The sequence below is a fragment of the Atractosteus spatula genome, chromosome 19, assembly GCF_055471065.1.
Source record: "Atractosteus spatula isolate fAtrSpa1 chromosome 19, fAtrSpa1.hap1, whole genome shotgun sequence".
Lineage (NCBI taxonomy): Eukaryota > Metazoa > Chordata > Actinopteri > Semionotiformes > Lepisosteidae > Atractosteus > Atractosteus spatula.
The window spans coordinates 5,693,037-5,711,920 of NC_142724.1; the positions used below are offsets into that span (position 1 = coordinate 5,693,037).

The 18,884-nt window shown below is 38.0% G+C and overlaps 1 protein-coding gene across 1 annotated transcript; it reads right to left on the minus strand.

Moving 5' to 3' along the window:
- Nucleotides 1-1,592: 1,592 nt before the first annotated feature.
- Nucleotides 1,593-16,926, minus strand: LOC148817940 (voltage-gated purine nucleotide uniporter SLC17A9-like). The gene is made up of 13 exons (XM_088937097.1): nucleotides 16,555-16,926; nucleotides 14,182-14,379; nucleotides 12,696-12,835; nucleotides 11,876-11,975; nucleotides 10,758-10,888; nucleotides 10,499-10,595; nucleotides 9,749-9,845; nucleotides 8,564-8,651; nucleotides 8,196-8,230; nucleotides 7,524-7,639; nucleotides 7,164-7,219; nucleotides 6,821-6,850; nucleotides 1,593-5,690 (listed from the first exon to the last, which is right to left on the minus strand). The coding sequence occupies exons 1-13, from the start codon at nucleotides 16,686-16,688 to the stop codon at nucleotides 5,512-5,514; spliced, it is 1,401 nt and encodes a 466-aa protein (XP_088793223.1). The 5' UTR covers nucleotides 16,689-16,926; the 3' UTR covers nucleotides 1,593-5,511.
- Between the last annotated feature and the right edge of the window lie 1,958 nt (nucleotides 16,927-18,884).

Here is an 18,884-nt window from a genome sequence, read left to right on the forward strand (position 1 = left end):
TCGTTTAGACAGTCCCAGGGAGTCATGTAGCTACTACATTTCATATTTATCTCCTAGAACAGCTTCACAGCTTGAAGAAATACTGTGGCATCCTTTTTTTAGACATTTCAAAAGATCGCAAATGTTAATTGTTAAATCCCAGGTTGGAAGGGTTCTGTTAAATCGCACGGTTGTACGCTGCAGCGAAATGTGCTTTATCTCATTTTTATTCCATTTTTTTTTCCCCCAATTGAATGTCCGTTCTGATCATCTCTTACTTTCTAAAAAGTGCAAGCTGCAGAGCTTATGCGCTCCCAGACACACAAAGAGCGAAGTGTGTAGAAGCACTACTAAAAAAAGGAGTGCAGTGTTGAAAAGATTGTCCAGATTACACAAAAAGAACCAGAAACAAGTGTTTTTTTATAAGGAAAATTAATTCAGAGTGACAAGGATACAAAAAGGGTGCAGAAGGAATGGGGGAGGAGTGAGTCACGAATCATAAACAGATTGAGAAACACAAATCAAAGACAAAAGGCAGAATTCAAATGCCACCTAACAGTTGGGCCAGAGTATCCAAAATGACACTTCAGGCCTTTTTTATGCTCCTGTTCTTTTTTATTTCCAAACTGAAGTTGGAAGTATTTTGTGGAAATTCAACTTTAATCTTATGTCTTATCTTCTTAGTTCCACATACAGTAGTGGTAAGAAAATATGGCTAACATTTACCCATGAACAACAAAAACTGTGCAAGGAAAGAATGAGGTGCATTCATGATTCATCATACCTTGCTCTATGATCACCACCTGTGACGGGTTGTCACAGTGCACGAGGTCATGCCAAAGATTCTAAGAGGTTGTAGCTTTTCTTTCAATCCTTTAAAAAAACCTACAAAGGTGCTGTGCAATCTTGGAAACTATTTTCAGGCTCGTCTGCCAGCAACCTGACACACCTGACAACACTGTATCTTATATTAAGAATTTATATTAAAAAAATGGTACATCTACCCCCATTGCAACATTTGAATATAATAATTTATTTCTGAATCATTTTCATTTGAATGTATATTGAAAATTAACCTGTATAAATGCTTGCTGTTAAGGTGTGTTAGAAATTGGGACTTATAAGCAACAATATAAGTAGAAGCTTTAAAATTACTTTCAAAATATAAAACTTATTGTAATACTACATGTAGATATAATTTTTACTAATATAGATAACTCTTTGTTTTGCTTTGGCTTGGTTGACTTTCACTCATTTCAAGATATATTGCAATATGATGACCCCTACTGTCATATAAAGGAGTAGCAACAAGCCAAATGGGTTTCTATGATCGGCTAGTTATATCGGTGAATTTTCCACCTGCACCCAAAGAATGACAAGTTTTTAAGGTCTAGCGTGTACATTGTGAACCTTTTTGAACTAAGAGTAAACCTGTACCAAGTATCCTAAAGCTGATTATCTAGAACTTAAAACTATGTATAAATGTAATATCAAATTCACCTACTAAAAATATTTCATTACATGACAGTAGTAAATACCTGAATATTTATGCTTGTGTTATTGAGATAGGAGTTAGTATGTTTTTTTGTGCAGTCAAAAAGGGACATTGTTACATTTAACAAAATATATATTTTATTTAGAGTTCAACAAAATTTGCTTACAAATAGAAATGATTTGCAACCAAAAATAATGGTACTTAAACATTTTATAAATGTTTAGAAATACATATTTACAATTTTAAAATAACAGCAACTTTATGTTCTCCTCCCCAAAATCTTAACACCCAAGTTATGCAGAGATTTTACCATGTGACTCATCGTTTTAGAAGACTAAGTAAATGTTAATTCCCTGTTGTTGAGTCCTCTTCAGGTGTCACTTTACAGCATGGAATTAACCTCAACTTGCTTCCAAACACTGATATAGTTCCCTACTCAAAGCATTTTAGAAGACTGCTATGTAACGGGCTTATAGTGAACTAAAGAGATTTGCACAGATTTTTTTTTACTAAATTGCATCTCAGACGATACTGGAGATTCCTGCCATCAGACAAAATCTCTTGTTGTTAAGGAAATCAAAATGTCTCTAGGTAAACCAGTGTTGGTATAATAGAATTAGACAATTTATATAGTACTATATAAACTCTGAAGGCGAGCTACAGTTGAAGTCCTGCTTCCAGAAGACAGACATTGTACAAAGCAAGCTTTATCTAGTCATTAAAAAAAGTTCAAATGAAATGTAAGGAATTTTATTACTATAATTATTCACTGTAATTTATTCATTTCATTGTAGTTAACATGCAATCTACAGTCAGCTAAATTTTTAAGCAGATATTCAGAAACAGTGACAAATTAAATTATAGTCTACATGTAGGTTTTTTGCCTGTGTTTTTCAGATTCCGTGAAGAATACTGAAACATATGTTTTATTATGTATATTGACCCATAAGGCTTTGAAAATAATAGTTTAGCCAGAATAAAAAATTATAAACACATTTCTAAGAGCTGTCTGCGCTGTAAAGAGAAAATTACAGAAAGATATAAAATACAACAGATTATAACCTAAAAATGACACAGGATAAATTCAGGTTTTTCCTCTAAAGTGAGGACTACGGTCTTACCTCTGTGTTGACAAATGAATAATTTGTCACAGAAACTAACACATAACAATGGCTCAGAAATGAGAACATAAGAAAGACTGCAATAAGAAAAGGCCATTTGACCCATTTGGTTGTTAGTAGGTAGCTGATCTAAGGGTCTCCTCAAGCTCTATCTTGAAATAAGCAATTGAATGGACTTCAACAGTGTGGCTAAATAGCAAAATACATCCACCTGTGTATTCTTAGTCTAAATGTCAACATCAATGATTTTCTGCAACTTACTCAGTTTTTTAAATATTTTAGAATAATAAATGGCTTAAAGAAACAATCCTAATAAATATCCATAGCATTCTATGGCTTCCTTGAACTATTGTCATCTTATAACCTAACATTGATTGAACATTATGTTTAGTTTTAAAACAAGGTATGACAACATATATATTCTATTACAGCATTTTACAATTTAATACTGCCATGAAAAAAATAATTCAATATCAAATAATATAATAGGATAAATATTATTTTAATATAAATATACTTCTACAAAACGTAAGTATTTTTCTATACATGGCGTGATTTTAAAAACAACATGCAATTGAGAAAAACACTCCTTTCTAGTGTCTATATATACGGAAAACCTTTTCGATTCTTGTGCATTGCTATGCAGCCATTGTGTACCATTACATAGTCCTTCTAGACAGATATAAACGCTCATTCACTTTTTTCAACCTGATCCAGCGTGCCTGACTCAAATTCTCTACACTATGGATCAGAGCCTGGAGCAGTGTTCTAATTTGTCTTGTCACGGTCCACCTGCTTTTATTTCCCATAAAAGCAACTGAACAAGGATGTCAGACTAACAGTGTAGCTGGAAGAATAAGCATGTTGGAAAATATCCCTTGTAGTTAGAAAATGTGAGACTATGGGTGTGCAGTTCATTGGCTTCTTGATCCTAGACAATGCAAATAGAACTGATGCTAGACTATGACAAATACTGTACTTCCTCTAGGCTGCAGTCGATAATGTGGGTGAATGGAAACTTAATGCCCTAGCTACTTCATGTTGCAACATTCCAGCCATTGGCATGCCTGAAGCAGGTTCCCCATTTCTTTCATTGAGCTGTGGCACTATACTGTATAGTGTGCTTAAAACTGGCAAACCCTTATCCACACATCGATTTTACACGGGCAAAATGTCCAGGAACACGTTTTTACCCAGTGTGTTTCATCACTCAGGATGTGACAAGTAGTTCACAAAGGACATGTGCACTTTGTCTCATTGAATATCATCACCTTATAATGTCTTAGACAGTTAGATAAATTGGGTAGTGTTGCACCTTTCATTAGGGGTTACAAGATTTGTACAGGCATGAAGGTTCTGTAGTTAGTGTGGATACTTATTTCTGTTTAATCCACTCCCCTTTACTAAGTAGAGTGAAGTTTTTTCCTATAATAAAAACACTGTCTGTCTTATGACACCTGAGACAATTTGGAAATTTCTATTCTGCACACACTGTCAACTCTGTCATCATAAGGACGTAGCAGAACCCAGGCTGAATGATATGGTTTTTTTGGCTATTTATGCAATATCAAAGTTTTGTTTTCTAATTGAAAACAACAAAAATGAATAACCCCAACTGTAGCTGGCTTAGGTTTTGATCAGCTTTTGTGACAGAACAAGGCAATTTAAAGAACAACACTTTCTCATACTCCTATTGTGGTCCTCTTACTATATCACATAAACCTTTTCCCATTTCCCAATTCATTGGTGTGAGAGCCATTACAGAGGACAAATACACATAAGCAGGAAAGCATGTACTGTATACCTATCTGTCTAGGATACTAGTTGAAAAGCTTTACTGCTTTGCTAACTTTGAAGTTATGCCTTACCCCATCTTCACAGTGATGATAAGGTTGCTCCCTGCATTAATAATCTAACAAATTCTTAATTTAAGATGATGACCTTACATTTAATGGAATGTTCATCTATTTGGTGCAAAATAAATAGGTACATGTTCTCAGATATATCAAGTAATTTCTTTGGTCTTCCTCACTTGGATTCATTGCACATGAGTTAAAAATCCTGATCTAAAAAAAAATATATTTTCAGACCACATCCATTTTAGAGCAAAATATTGCTGACAAGGATTGAAGCTTGACAAGGACAGACGCTGACAAAACCTAAAGCTGTTCCAACGCGCTTTTCCTCATGAAAGAATGACCAGTCTTGAACAAGACCTGTATTAGAAGCAGCTAAATCCGGTAAACATTTACCTGTGCGTATATATTAAATTGATTGAAAGTAGAAATTAATTTTATTTGTGATCCATTTAGACATTTTTACTTATGCTTACAAAGCTAAAGGTATTCATTTACTGGGTAGGTTCCTTCTGCAGGAGGTGTTTTACTAGGAAGATAAAGGGTGTTCTTTATGTTCCCCTTTATTATTTGACAGTCTTTAGGCCCAAGACTTTGTTAGCTCTGTCCCACACACCACCATTGCATTGATAGTACATCTATAAGCTGTAAACTTTATAAACAGTATTGGCAATCTCTTTCAGGTACAAGGTCCATTCCTGAAACATGTGTATGGTAGAGATTGTTCAGTAACAAAAAAGGAAACTGTTTTCAGTCTTGTGATGCTTTAAAGACTGGCTACAGATTTGAAATATCTCAATAAAACTGAGCTTCTAAACTAGACCATTGAAAATGAACAACTAAGGCCAAAAACTCCCAGACGTCTATTGTATTTGCAATGTCATGGAGAGGTGCACTTGGCTCCAAACTTATTCATACCCCTGATACAACTGTCTTGCAGTTTTTATGGTTCATTGATTTGTGCACTTGCATTGTTTTTTACTGAAGCCAGCTTTCAGTTGCAGCATATCAAGTGGAAGACTAAATTTGGAGCCAACTGTGTCTCCATCTCGTGCTTCCCTCAGATGTGGATACTGTGGTATTTTGACTTGCTGGTCTCTATGTCCACTCGCCTGGCCTCAGCAAACATCAGGAACATTCCCAGCCCCAGCAGATTCACCACTGAGATCAGGGCGAAAACAGAGGCCCAGGAGTTGGTGGTTTCAATGAGGTATCCGGCGAAATACACCATAATCACGCCTACAGGGAAGCAAGACAAAAAATGAACAGCACGGTAACGATTGCTATCTGACCTCAGAGCAGTGCTTCTCACGTCTGGTCCTGGAATACACAGGCCTCCTCTGGTCTTTGTTCCAGCTTTTCAAAGGTCAAGTTACTGAACCCTTAATTTAATCAACTGCTTGACTTTAAAAAGTTCTCTGCATTCAAGTCTTGGTTTGAGAACCAAGTACGTGTGTAAATTCTAGGAAACAAAGCAAGCACATGCTGTATATCTCAACATTGTTTCCCAAACTCTCTCTCCTGCAGGTTCTGAAACAAGACCTGACTGATTATAAATAAAAGTGGTGAATATAAATGTGGGAATGACACAGGTCTACTCCAGAACCAGGATTGTGAAAAGCCTAGCTCAAAACCAGACATGACTGGTTGTATTTGGTTTTGAGCTGTTACCTTTTTTTTTCACCATCCCCATATCTTTGACATCAAAAAATAATTTGTTACCCATTTATAACAGTGCAATTTCTTCCACATGCACTTTGTGCATCTTTGGTAAATACAGCAGTTTTTGCTGCTAGCTATCTCTGTGTCCAGGAGTCCAGACCACAAATATCAAATCTGAACTTCACTTCCCAACATATGGCATATTAAAAACAGGTGTAGCGACACCAGTATAAAGTATCAAATAAAGTATTCTATATTCATTCTTGTAGTGCAACAAAGAAAGAGGTTTTAGTTCTTCTGTATCTTTCTATTTATACTGAGATAAACCTTCTTCTGCTATAGTTCTTCACTGTAACTCTTAGGTGCTGCTCTACAATTACCTCGCAGGATTAATTCAACACACAGATGGTCAGATTTCTTGGCATGTTCAACTTTTGTTAACAGTTAAGCTAAATGTTCAAGAAGTCTGTTTGGTCATGCTGTAAAACAAGTTGTGTTTTGGATAATCACTGTGATAACAAAATCCACACAACCCCTAAAATGCAGTAAAAGCTTTGCAATTACGTTGTGTAATACACTATGTTTAAGCAGACAAATTAAAATTCTGAATTGTATGTATTGTCACATTAACGTTAAGGCTAAACATCACTGCATCATGGTGTTCAACAGATGTCAATATAAAGATAGGTCTTTCAGTTTTTTCTTACCTGTAAAGGCTCCACATGTATTCATTACACCTATGATGAAACATAGCAAAATATTAACATCATAATATTAAAATAAACTATTTTTTTCCAGCAGTTACACATTCATGTGCTTCATCCCCAAGTTTATACAATATATAATTATATACTGAAGTTGTGATATATTGACTTTGTATCAATCGCACAAAGGTGATCATGGTTGAATGAATTTCTGTGCATTGTTGTGCTTGTTAAAGCCTTATGTCTTCAAAGTCTTATTTTCTTTATAGAAACAATCTAAGCAACGCTCTAAATCAGGACCAGCAATTTGAACAATGCAGTGAGGTGAAAAAAGTGCAGGACTTACCAAACAAGGATCCAGCACAAGAGGGCGCCAAATCCTGCACATTTACAGAGACCCCACTGTGGTAGGAAATAACATATTCTTTATTTATCATGAGTGATTGATGGCAGGTATGAATTATATTAAAATTTGATTTCTGCTGGCTTGTGCTAAGGAAGAGCTATAACAGAACATATCAGGAGTTTAAACTGGAACTATTACATGTTTCTTCATGAGACAGTTTACATGTTTCCTATAAACATTCTGTAGCTTTAAATAAAGTATTTCCCCAGCTCCTAAATGTTTTTTACTCTGCTAAAAAAATGAGGTGCACATATAAAAAGCAAAGCCATTGCATTGCAGAGATAAGGCTACTGTACATACCTGTGGCTGAATGTGGTGAGTCCCATTGTAGCAGATACAAAGGCAATGGCCATAGGAAAGGTGGTTGTGCCACACAAGAGCAGGGTGAATACACTTGAAACTCCCATTGAAAAGAACTAGGAAGCAGAATAAAAATACAAACTGTGACCATGCTGCAGTATGCTAGTACACAGGGACTGTTCTATTGTAACGAGTGGAACAATACACTGCATCATATCAGTAAATATTTTAGAGTCATATTGCTTCCAAAATCATATACCATGTAATGACACGCAATACAAACATTAGCAAATTTGAAAAAAAAAACATTTTTTAAAGTGCTACTTGTGTCTTCAGGTCAAACAACAACAAACAAAACATTGAAACAACTGAGTATCTTTGCAACTTTGCAGACTAAGTGATTGACCGATACTCAGCAGGAAGAGCTATAACCTTCTCATCTTTCTGACACGCATTTTCTTAAAGCTCAGTACTTGATACTTCAGAACCTTGATGACTATAATGGTAGCTTTTCCCAGATGTGTTTATGAAGGGTAAAAAAGACAGAGTGTGGGCAATCAAATTGTGATCTTTGGTATATTAAACAATTGTCTACTAAGTTGTTATTTAGCTACAAGGCATGTAAAACTCCCATATGAATGTTGATTCAGCAGAGAAACAAAGCACACCTACCTGCATTAATTTCCTTACTTGGGCAGTATCAAACCCTACAACAGAAATGCAAGTTAGTATGAAGCGGAAAATACTTGAAGCATTCAAAGGCTGGGATTTCCTCTGCATGAACCTGTAATCTGGGAAGTAAACACTACTGCATTTTGAAAGTAAGTACTTCAAAACCAAATGAAGGCAGCGGTATTCATCTGAAAATGACCAGAAAACAGGCTCTCCTAGTGTAGCAATTGCTTGATGTGAGGAAATTCAGGCTGCACCTCAGAAGGCATCAACTCAGCAGTGTCCCAGTGGACCAAACGAAAGCTGTAGTGTTTTATGTCACGTGTCAGTGAAACGCACACCTTGGAAGTAAAAAAGAGACCATTTACCTTGCTTTATGAGGTGATCAGAAAGACAGCCACTGAATAGGGAAGATGGGATGGCAACAAACCAGGGGATAACATTAAAAATCCAGCCCTGTTGACAAGAACAAATCAAACCTGAAGTTTTCCAAAGATTTCAGGGTCAAGACTATTTGCATATTAATAGTAAATAATTATGATTATTTAACATAATAATATTTTTATCAAATTTCACACCCAGGTGCAGGATATTTATGTACAGTTTTAATTGAATAAAATCCTTTTAATTCTCTACCTTATTCACAAACCAGATTTTATGTCAACTTGTATTATATTCATGTTATGGAATTATTTTAACATTATTTAAATGTTATGTTCCTCAGCACCATTGCAATCAACATCAGGAGGGAGATCAAAAGCACAGTTAATTCATTTTTCAAAGCATAATAACATGGCCTGGAGACCTCTAGTGGTCGTCTGGATATTATGGAGCAATGGATGACATAGGACATACAGTAACATTCTTAAATTCAGATGTACTTTTATTGTGTGGAGATCCTGAAATCCTTTGCTGTCCTGTAAAACCAGTCCATTTCTGTTCTGCATTCTATATGCCACCACTGTTTCAACTGTCTAGAATTGCAATGTTTCAACATGCAGAAATAAAGCATTTCTTCAGCAGTAGAGAAGCAGGTAAAGTCCAGACCAGAGCCACAGCAACCTCCTGGTTTCTGTGCTGATAAGCGGACATAAAGTGACTGCCCTCACTGGGACATCGGGATTCGCATGGATACACATGGATTCCCCCCCCCCTTATTCCCCACTCATACAGCTGGGTGGACAGGAGCAACTGGGGTGAAGTACCCAGCAGTGTCTGCAGTGGGGCCTCGAACCCACGACCTGCCAGTTAAGAATGCAAACATTTACCCAGTACTCTATGCCACCTCCATTTCAACAGTAATAAAGGCAAAACCTAATTTCCTACTCACTGTTCATGTTATTATATGTACTTCTAAGGAAACAAACTGTGCCATTAGCAACAAAAAAGTGTTTTATTCACATACTGAGAAGTATTAAAATGAGTATTGGAACCAACTGGGCCAAAACCACCTTGAACTTCACATGAATTTGTCCTATTCATCTTAACTTCAGCATGGTTCTCTATAAGAGATGACCATCTTTCATCAAGTCAAATTGTTCTGAGAGAATTACCTTAGAGTCTGGAAAGGTGTCTTTGAAGAACGTTGGTAGCCATGACAGCAGTGTGAAAAAGGTGCTTGCTGTACAGAGATGAGTAATGATCACTGCCCTGGGAACACAAACAAAGAGGCTTTCATTAGAAGTCAGACAAAGCCTTTCAACCTCATCTCTACCTATAGACCTTGTAGGAATAATCTGCACCCGAAACACTTATTGTATGGCTGCAACCTGAACCCACCACACCGTAAATGTAAGTAAAGGACTGCTAAGTAACAGTCATTTTACTTCCTGAGGGAAAAAGTGAGTTTTATCTCTGGTTACAGAGCACAATAATTTCACTGTCACTGACCTCTATGCAAAACTTAGAAGCAACTGTCATGTTGCCTCTGAAATGTTTTAATAGCCCTCATCTTTAGCCTTATTTTAAGGCTTTAGTAACATTTAGAACTAATAAATGAAGGAATAACAAATACTTAAGACTTATGAAAAAATATTTAAAAGCAAATTTCTAAATTATTTACTAAATTATTAATTATTACACCAAATTTCAAATAATTCTAATCTGCCCATAAATTACTCTCACTCTAAACATACACATATCTGACTGCAAACAAAGTTAACTTCTTTTTCATCGAGGAGATGAAAAGACACAAAGTGGTAAACCATAAGTTTTGTGGCCAGAACAAAATTAAATATAACAACAACAAAAAAACATTTTTCAAAGACAAAGGCGGTCACGTTTTCCTCCCTCAAATGACATACCACACTGAGGGCTGTCTGAACAATCGAAGCCAATGCCTCTTTGACATTTTGGACTGTGCGACTCCATTCCCGAAGGACTCCAGTAAGATGACAGGACCTGCAGATATGCACGGACACAATTCTTTTAAGGCTTTGGCATCATCCATAATTGAAGAATTAAAAAAAACAAAGATATACAGTATAGGATCAAGTGTGAATGAGCAGTAGAGCAATGCTGCTTCTATATAAAGTCCCTTTGAGGTTTTTAACATGGCTTTACCTTCTCCTTTTAAGAGGTATTTCCACATGCAGTAGGCCCAGAGAACAGCGGACAGACCAGATACATAAAAAACACTTTCCCAGCCATACAGGTCCAGTATAAGTGATCCTGCACCTCCAATCACTAAGGTCCTGCAAGGAAGAGCATTCATCCTATTAAGGTCTAAAAGAAATTTAGAACAACAATCAAAATATTTTCTACCATCTTCTGCACTTTGGAAAAAGAAGATCTCAGCAGGTTTTAGAATTGCTGCCTTAAGAGTTCTGCCTTGTCTGCACCGCTGAGACTTCATTTGATTAAATACTGGAGAATGTCACAATGCTTAATTCATTGATACGTAAAGTAGGCTCAGATCGCAGACTCACACATATGACCCAGCCCACTGCTTTGTTTCTGGGATTCACCAAACAGTGGCACACCATCTGTCAAACATCGCTGGGATAGACTGGACATTAGTTAACCAGGGTATCATGGTTATTGGGCACACAACGTGTATGACATGTTTGGTGAGCTGGGAGAGTATCAGGAAACGTAGCGCATGAGTTGAGTCTTACACAACCAGCTATTCCCAACTGATAGGAAAATCAAATAACTGAGAGTTCGAAGGTTTTGTAAAAATAAGGTGAGGTAATAATGGGCTCTTTAGTTGCTCAACCAGCAGAAGAGTTTGATCAAAGACTCAAGTGAGCCATTTAGCCTGGACTAGACTTACAACATTTGATAATTCAAAAATCAGCACACTTCATTGACAGGGGGAGGAGGAGGGGGATGCTGGTGGTATTTGTACCAGTATCTATTAAATCATGTACCTGTTCACAGCAAAGACTGTTGGGAAAAACAGTAAGGGGAAAAAAAACAACAAAGTATGCTAACCCCAGCCTGGACATCACTTCACAGGAAAGGATGAGCAATACCGGGTTTGGAAAGCAAAAGCCAAGACAATTAACAATTTTAAACTGAAATTCCATAAATGAAAGCAACACAATTAATGATTACAAATATAAAAGATAAAATAAAATGTTTACAGAATAGCAAAGTGGTATGGGGATATCACAATAGTCAGAGCAGAAAAGAAACATCTTTCTGACTAATGAGGACGTGCATTCTGAAGCACTTACCCTAAGTAAGAACCACTGCCCACTGTGCTCATTAGGAAGCCTCTCTCACTCTCCGTCACCTTCTGAGAGCAAAGGCTCGCCAGAGATGGGTAATGAACTCCTAGGAACAATGTTACAAAAGAGACAGATCCCACTGAGCATTGTATACAGAGCAAAAACAACTTGATGCAAGTCATCTTGATCTTTATCAGTATATGAATATACAGGATGTTGCAAAAGCTTAACATAGCAACTACAAGACACTGGAGAGCCGGAGAAAGTGATTTAACGATAAAGAGAACAGAACTACAATAATGGGCTTGAGATGGCCTGTGTAAAACACAAAGGCTTTTTTAATTGTGAGTAAAACTATACTGTAGCCCTGACTGACATGGAAAAGAAACTAACCATGCATACATCTATCTTCTAACTGCCTCTTCCAATTCAGGGTCGTGGGGTAGCTGGGCGCAAGGCAGGGTACACCCTGGTTGGAATGTCATTGCTGGGCACATGAACATGCACACACTCACAGCACGGCCAGTTTTCCCAGAGGCCAATTAATCTTCCAGTAAGTGTCCGGACAGTGGGAGGAATCCGGAGCACCTGGAGGAAACCTATGCAAACGTGAGGAGAACGTACAAACTCCACGCAGATAGCACCCCAGGTCTGGGATTGAACCCCAGTGCTGTGACGCAGCAATGATAACCACTGCACCCCCGTGCAGCCCCAGAGACTCATCATACTAATCCACCCAAACCGCCTGTCATCTAGTTGATATTGCACTCTTTCTGTTCCAGCCTCCAAAGTCATCCCCACCCAACTGCACTGTGCGGCTCCCCACCTTGCAGCAGACCCATGAGGAACCTGGAGAGGGTCATGGACACAATGGGCCGGGAGCAGAGGTGAGCCAGGACAGGAGTGAAGGCCGTCATTGACCCCCAGGCTGCGGCGGACAACAGGAGGACCTTCTCCCCTCCGACCCTGCGAGAGATGCCAGGACAGGTAAGTGCCGAGACCTCATCCCAGGATTATTTAAAGATCCTGAAAGTACAGCCCCCCTCGTCTGCATCCTCACATTTCCAATGTGAAATTAAGCTTAAAAAGCAACAGATGTCCAAGGGGTTTGAGAAAGCACATTTTTCAAAATTCTCAAATGATTTAAAGAATACACTCGGAGTGATACATTACATACCCCAGAGAGAACATACAGTACAACACATTCCGGCACTGGAGGATCCAGTTTAGGTCCTGAGCAGGTCACTGAACCTGCAAGCTTTCAATGCAGTTCAGCCCACTAATTACGAAGTTAACTGGACCACTTCAACAATTTTCCCCAATTCTGAAAATCTTGCTGGTTTAAAGAGAAACCAGCTGGCCTACATCCTCTGCAGGACAGGAAAGGCATGGTCTAGCAGAAGTAAATGGCACGTAGAAACTAAAGAAAACCTTAAAACGCTTTTACCATGATGTGTTGATGGGGATGTCTTTCCTTGTGCTTTAGCACTTTAAATACCAGTGCAACAGGCACTAGACGCTGCACCTGCCTCTTTCGCAAACAACAGGGTAATTAGGGAGTAGACTGCTGAGCATATGGAAAATCCTTATGAAGATAAGGGGTGGGCGGTATACCCAGTTTTAAAGTCTGCTGCATTTTAGCTCCAATTATATAATTCTGAAAATATTCATCTTGTTGATATTTAGAAATCTGATAGGTTCAGAATTATTGATCTTCGATGGTCATTGTGGCCAATAAAAAAACACGGGAGTCCTTTTCCCTTTTTTCAGTGAAAACAAACGTTAATGCTGGAATAATTTTTAAACTTATTTTTGTCATTTTATTTTGTTTTAAGAAGTATTACATATTTACGTTTTTAAGAATTTTATTTGAAGTATTACATATTTACTTATTTAATTTATGTTCATAAGTTTATTGTATTGTTTCAGTTCTGCAAAATAAAAATGTTCTTAAAATGTTCCACGTCTACTTCAGTTCAATGTGAAATTTCAAAAATACTAAAGGAACAACACAGTAGCTAACCAACCGTTAATAATAACCTAATAATTAACCCCAAGCAATAAAAACTTACTATCCAAGTCTTGTAATCCTTTTAAAGCATGTTCTATTGAAATTATGAGAAACAATTCTATACCGTGATGTATATCGTTACCGTCCAAAGTAAAATTATACCGTGGTATAAATTTTAGGCCATATCGCCCAGCCTTAATGGATATGAATAAGAAATACATTTAAAAAGGCAGTACACTGAAAAACAGGGTATAACAGAGCACAAGAATAGTAAAGCTTTTTGCAGTCCATGACACCTTACCTATCACTTACGTAGCCGCCAATGACCTGTGTAAAACAGTAACCCCAAAAAAAGCTGCCCAGAACGATGCCAGACTCCTTTTTGCTCCACTTGAATTGCTCTGCCAAGGAGACAGCGCAGATGGGCATTGCCACTCTGGCGCAGTACAGCAGGCATGTTCCCAGCAGAAGTACTACGGTCCACACTCGAGCTAACGGCCTGCAAGATTCGGAAAAGAAAGATCATGAGAGCAAAGAGAGGAAAGTTATATTCTCCAGATCTGCTTCAGAAGCCTGAGCACTGTTCTTGGCAGTGCCCTGTTTGCTACCGGTCTGCACAAATGCACACAATGTCACATCGATGGAATGGTCTGGGTTTTTTTTTTTCCTGCTTTCCAAACCGAAACTTATATCTCATCATGAAAATGTATCTATTTTATCAGCTTTTTCTTTGCACTGGGAAGTTTGGCCCCCCCATCAGTTCAATTATTCTATAGGGGCCAACACGAGAGCACAAGAACAATATTAGTCAGAATATGAGAGATGAGAATCCGAGCACTACTGCATTTTTAAATTATTTTGCAGCTGCTTCAAAGAGATGAAAATGATGTACAGGCCTAGGTGCAGATGGGTAAACCGACATGCTGTATGCTAAAATATAGACCAAATGCTTTAATTAAGAGGAATCAAGAAATTCCTTCATCATCAGTCTTTACTTTTTGCTTGGTATCATACATGTAATGTTGAGATAGGACAACAGCTGCAGAGCAGACATTAAATTAAACTCACACAAGTCTAATTTACAAACCTGAAAAAGAACCAAGCTGCTTGTGAATGATGTTAGTACAATGTCAGCTGCCTCAGATAATTCACTGGGCTGTTTGGATTCTAGATTGATGCTCCTTTTGTTTAACAAATCAATTGGCTGCGATCCAAAAGGATGTGTAATTTTTCTGTGTATTTTACAACAGGTGGCATACATGTACCCAGTGAGCAGATAGAAACTATTTACATTTATTTGCATCTATGATTCAAGCTCTGAGTAAATTTTACTGCTTTGAAACTGTTAACTTGCTTCTTAATTTCTCTTCAAATAACTTCGGTGTAATAAGTCATATCACATTCACCATAAAATAGTTTGCGTTACATGGAACCCAGGTTTTTAATAATATTTTTATTGTTTCATTTTAGAAAGAAAAAAAAAACAAATCCAAACTTCCTGTCACCTCTACCTTAAACCTACCTTAATAGATTGGGAAGTACTGTTTTTGGCGGGTAGTTTGTTTGTTGCATGCATACGGTAGATCTTCTTGAAATCAAATGACTGTTTTCCTGTCACACAGCAACATTACCAGCTATATTGAATTTGTCAATATATCAGCAGAAAGCTGTTTATTCCTAGTACATTTTGCAGCAACCTGGAACCTACCTAGGGTGCAAGACAGGCCTATAACCTGGACCTACAGTACCTACAACAGATGTCCATCACAGAGTACACACACACACAAGCACACAGGAACAGTTTCAAGACACCATTTAACCGAGACAGCATGTCTTTGTACATGCAAAGACAAGGAGAAAAAACCCATGTGAACATAAGCAGAACATGTCCACATCTCCACAAAGAAGGCACTCAAGCCTGGAAGCAAAGAGTTGTGAGGCAACTGGACTAACCGCCACACCTCCACACCCTTCTTGTTGAAATCATAGCTATGCAATTGTCAAAGTGAACCGGTTACAAGAGGAATTCTAAACTCCTTGGGCATCTTGTCCAACCTGTGCTATTACCTTCATCACTACTGCTACCCGCCCTTTAAACGATGTTGTACATGTTCAGAATGAGCGCTAGTGATGCTCAAGCACAAATATACAACAGGGACAAATGCCACATATGTTTATTATTTTAAACTTTAAAAGAATGTACGCATACCAAATAAGTCGGCAATCGGTGTTAGTTTTGTGAAAAATAAAAAAGGTATTTCTAAATATTAATATATGATCCAAATAGCCCTTACTGCACATTCTACGTACAGTAATATGAACAATTTAATCCATGAAATGATAATAACTGACACATCACTAGAACATTAAAACTTGAAGTACTTTTAAATTGTTTGCGCTTTGTGGCAGTATGGCTCAAGTTTACGACAGCGATACTGTAACTAATGACAGCCATTCAGGTAAATTACAAATCGCCCCTACAAGTTCCGTTTTCACTGTCAGCTAGTTTCCAACCGAGTATAAACTGTTAGTACATTTAACGTGCCCACTTATTAAAGATACTGTAACTGTTCCAAGTTGGTAAACATAATCACAACAAATATTTAAATCGTACCTTACTTAATACACAGCATACAGAAATCAATGAGGATAAAGTTGTAGAAAAGTTACTCACCTGGGCCAATAGATGGGATTACTCTCGGTCCTCTTTTTTTGAATTCCAGTTCCCCCAAAGACAGTCTGAGCATTTGCTTTGAGGTTAGACAGGTCCGAAATAGCGTTCTTGCCATGTTTTTGCACAACTGCCATTCAACGAGCGATATTTTTTTTTTCAGCGACTAAACCTACAGCCTGAAATCACCAGAAACGAAAAACAGGACTAACTTGATCCGGGCGATGGCTCATGTCTTTTGTGAAATAAACATTCCCAGACAAGCGACGAAACCTGAATTAACGGGCACGCAAAAGAGCGAAGGCGTGCTGTGTGAAATGTGTTAATGTTGTTGCCCGTCTTGCGTTTTCTTTCAGGGAGTGTTAATAATCCACGTGTCAGTTTCTCCAGCCACGCACCTCTTCCTGCCAGCAGATTCAATCAGGAAGTAAAAGCAGTCAGGCTCTCTCGAAACGCCGAGGTGTTCTTCCGAAAGCGCCGCACTGTGCCGCTTTCTCGCCCTGTATCACAGGAATCCCGTAGCTCAGGCTGAAACGTCCTTCACCATAATGACTGTGCAATGAGAAAGTGTCGTTCGCAATTCACGGTTTCGGGGGAAAAAAAGAGCTCCGTAAGTGAAATCTTAGTCTTATGTCTAAACTAAAAGAAACCAAATCGGCCTGCCTATACGCTTTCACGGATGGATTAATTTCTCGTTGTTATGATTTGTATTATTACAGATTGTCTACTGCGAGTATTGCAATATCAGATAAATCATTACATATAGAGGAGATGTCCCCCGTTTTCTTTTAATTCCAAGGAAAATTCTTATGAAGAGGTCTAAATGTGAGAACTGCAGACCGCAAAGTCCGTCTGTCATAACTCGGCTCCTTTTGATATCCAGGTGAAACACGCATCAGGCATATAGAACAGATGTTTTCTGTGTGATTTATTCGTGTTTGTTCGAACAATTTACAAAATAGGTGAGCACGGTTCATCTACATGTAAATTCGAAAATTACTAATTAGTAAAACGTCACTGGGAACGGTTGGCAGTACTTTTCCCTCCATGCAAATCCCAACAACTCTTGTGCAGTGATTTTAAAAATAGGTGTTCGCCTCCATGTCTATGGTGTAAAATAATGGACGAATGATTTTTGATATCGTATTCTTTTAAGTTAATGTAAGATTAAATCATCATGTACTAATCTCATATAGCAAGCACGTTTTTTTAAACAAATTTTATGGTGACGACAGCAGGGCTTCCTTCTCTTCCAGAATTCCTCATCCCTGGAGAGCATCTGTCTTGATTGTCTTGGACGTTACTGTTTCTGAATAGTAAGGAACGCAGTAAGCTATTGATGAAATTAACAACTATTCTGTTTAAATAAACAAACTCTAAACAACCTGCTTTATTGATCATATTGTCTAAAAATATGATCACATCTGAAATTTAAAAAAGTGTTACAACTACATGTGCTAAATGAGTAAACATTTATTAAGCAGTTGGGTGCGATGGTAAATAAAACTGCTCAATTTACTGTGGGAACAGAACTGTTTTGACATGAGGACAGATACATATCACCCTGCATCTCACAGCTGGCAGCCCACTGAAGCTCAGCAGGTGTGAGCCTGGTCAGTACCTGGGAAAAACTAAGGTTGCTGCTGGAAGAGGTGTTAGTGGGGCCAGCAGGGGGCACTCATCCTGCAGTCTGTGTGGGTCCTAATGCCCCAGTATAGTGACAGGAACACTATACTGTAAACAGGTGCCGTCCTTCGGATGAGACGTAAAACCGAGGTCCTGACTCTCTGTGGTCATTAAAAATCCCAGGGCGTTTCTCGAAAAGAGTAGGGGTGTAACCCCGGCATCCTGGCCAAATTACCCATTGGCCCTTACCAATCATGGCCTCCTAATAATCCCTATCTATGAATTGGCTTCATTACTCTGCTCTCCTTCCCACTGATAGCTGATGTGTGGTGAGAGTTCTGGTGCACTATGGCTGCTGTCGCATCATCCAGGTGGGGGCTGCAGATTGGTGGTGGTGGAGGGGAGTCCCCATTACCTGTAAAGCGCTTTGAGTGGAGTGTCCAGAAAAGTGTTATATAAGTGTAAGCAATTATTATTATTATTACTGTAACTGTTAAAAGTAGTCCTTTTATTGTTTTGTCTGATTTACTATGTTTAGTGACTGTTTTAAAATAAATACATTTTTTAATTTTCTTAAGATTATCTGTGGTGCAGATAATCCCTGGTAGGACACTTTGAAGGAAGAAGAAATCAGGTTTTCTGACAGTCATGCTTGGTAAGAATGTAGCATGCAGTACATTGCTAACTTGTTCATCACATGTGATAGG

Bases quoted from the DNA above. Each gene is read 5' to 3' on its own strand.
- LOC148817940 (XM_088937097.1), bottom strand. From the start codon at position 16,688: ATGGCAGTTGTGCAAAAACATGGCAAGAACGCTATTTCGGACCTGTCT. The intron at 12,836-14,181 runs GTAAGGTGTCAT...CATCTCTCGCAG, and splicing joins GGCGGCTACGTAAGTGATAG to GGTCGGAGGGGAGAAGGTCC. The intron at 6,851-7,163 runs GTAAGTCCTGCA...GTTTCATCATAG, and splicing joins TTGTGCTGGATCCTTGTTTG to GTGTAATGAATACATGTGGA.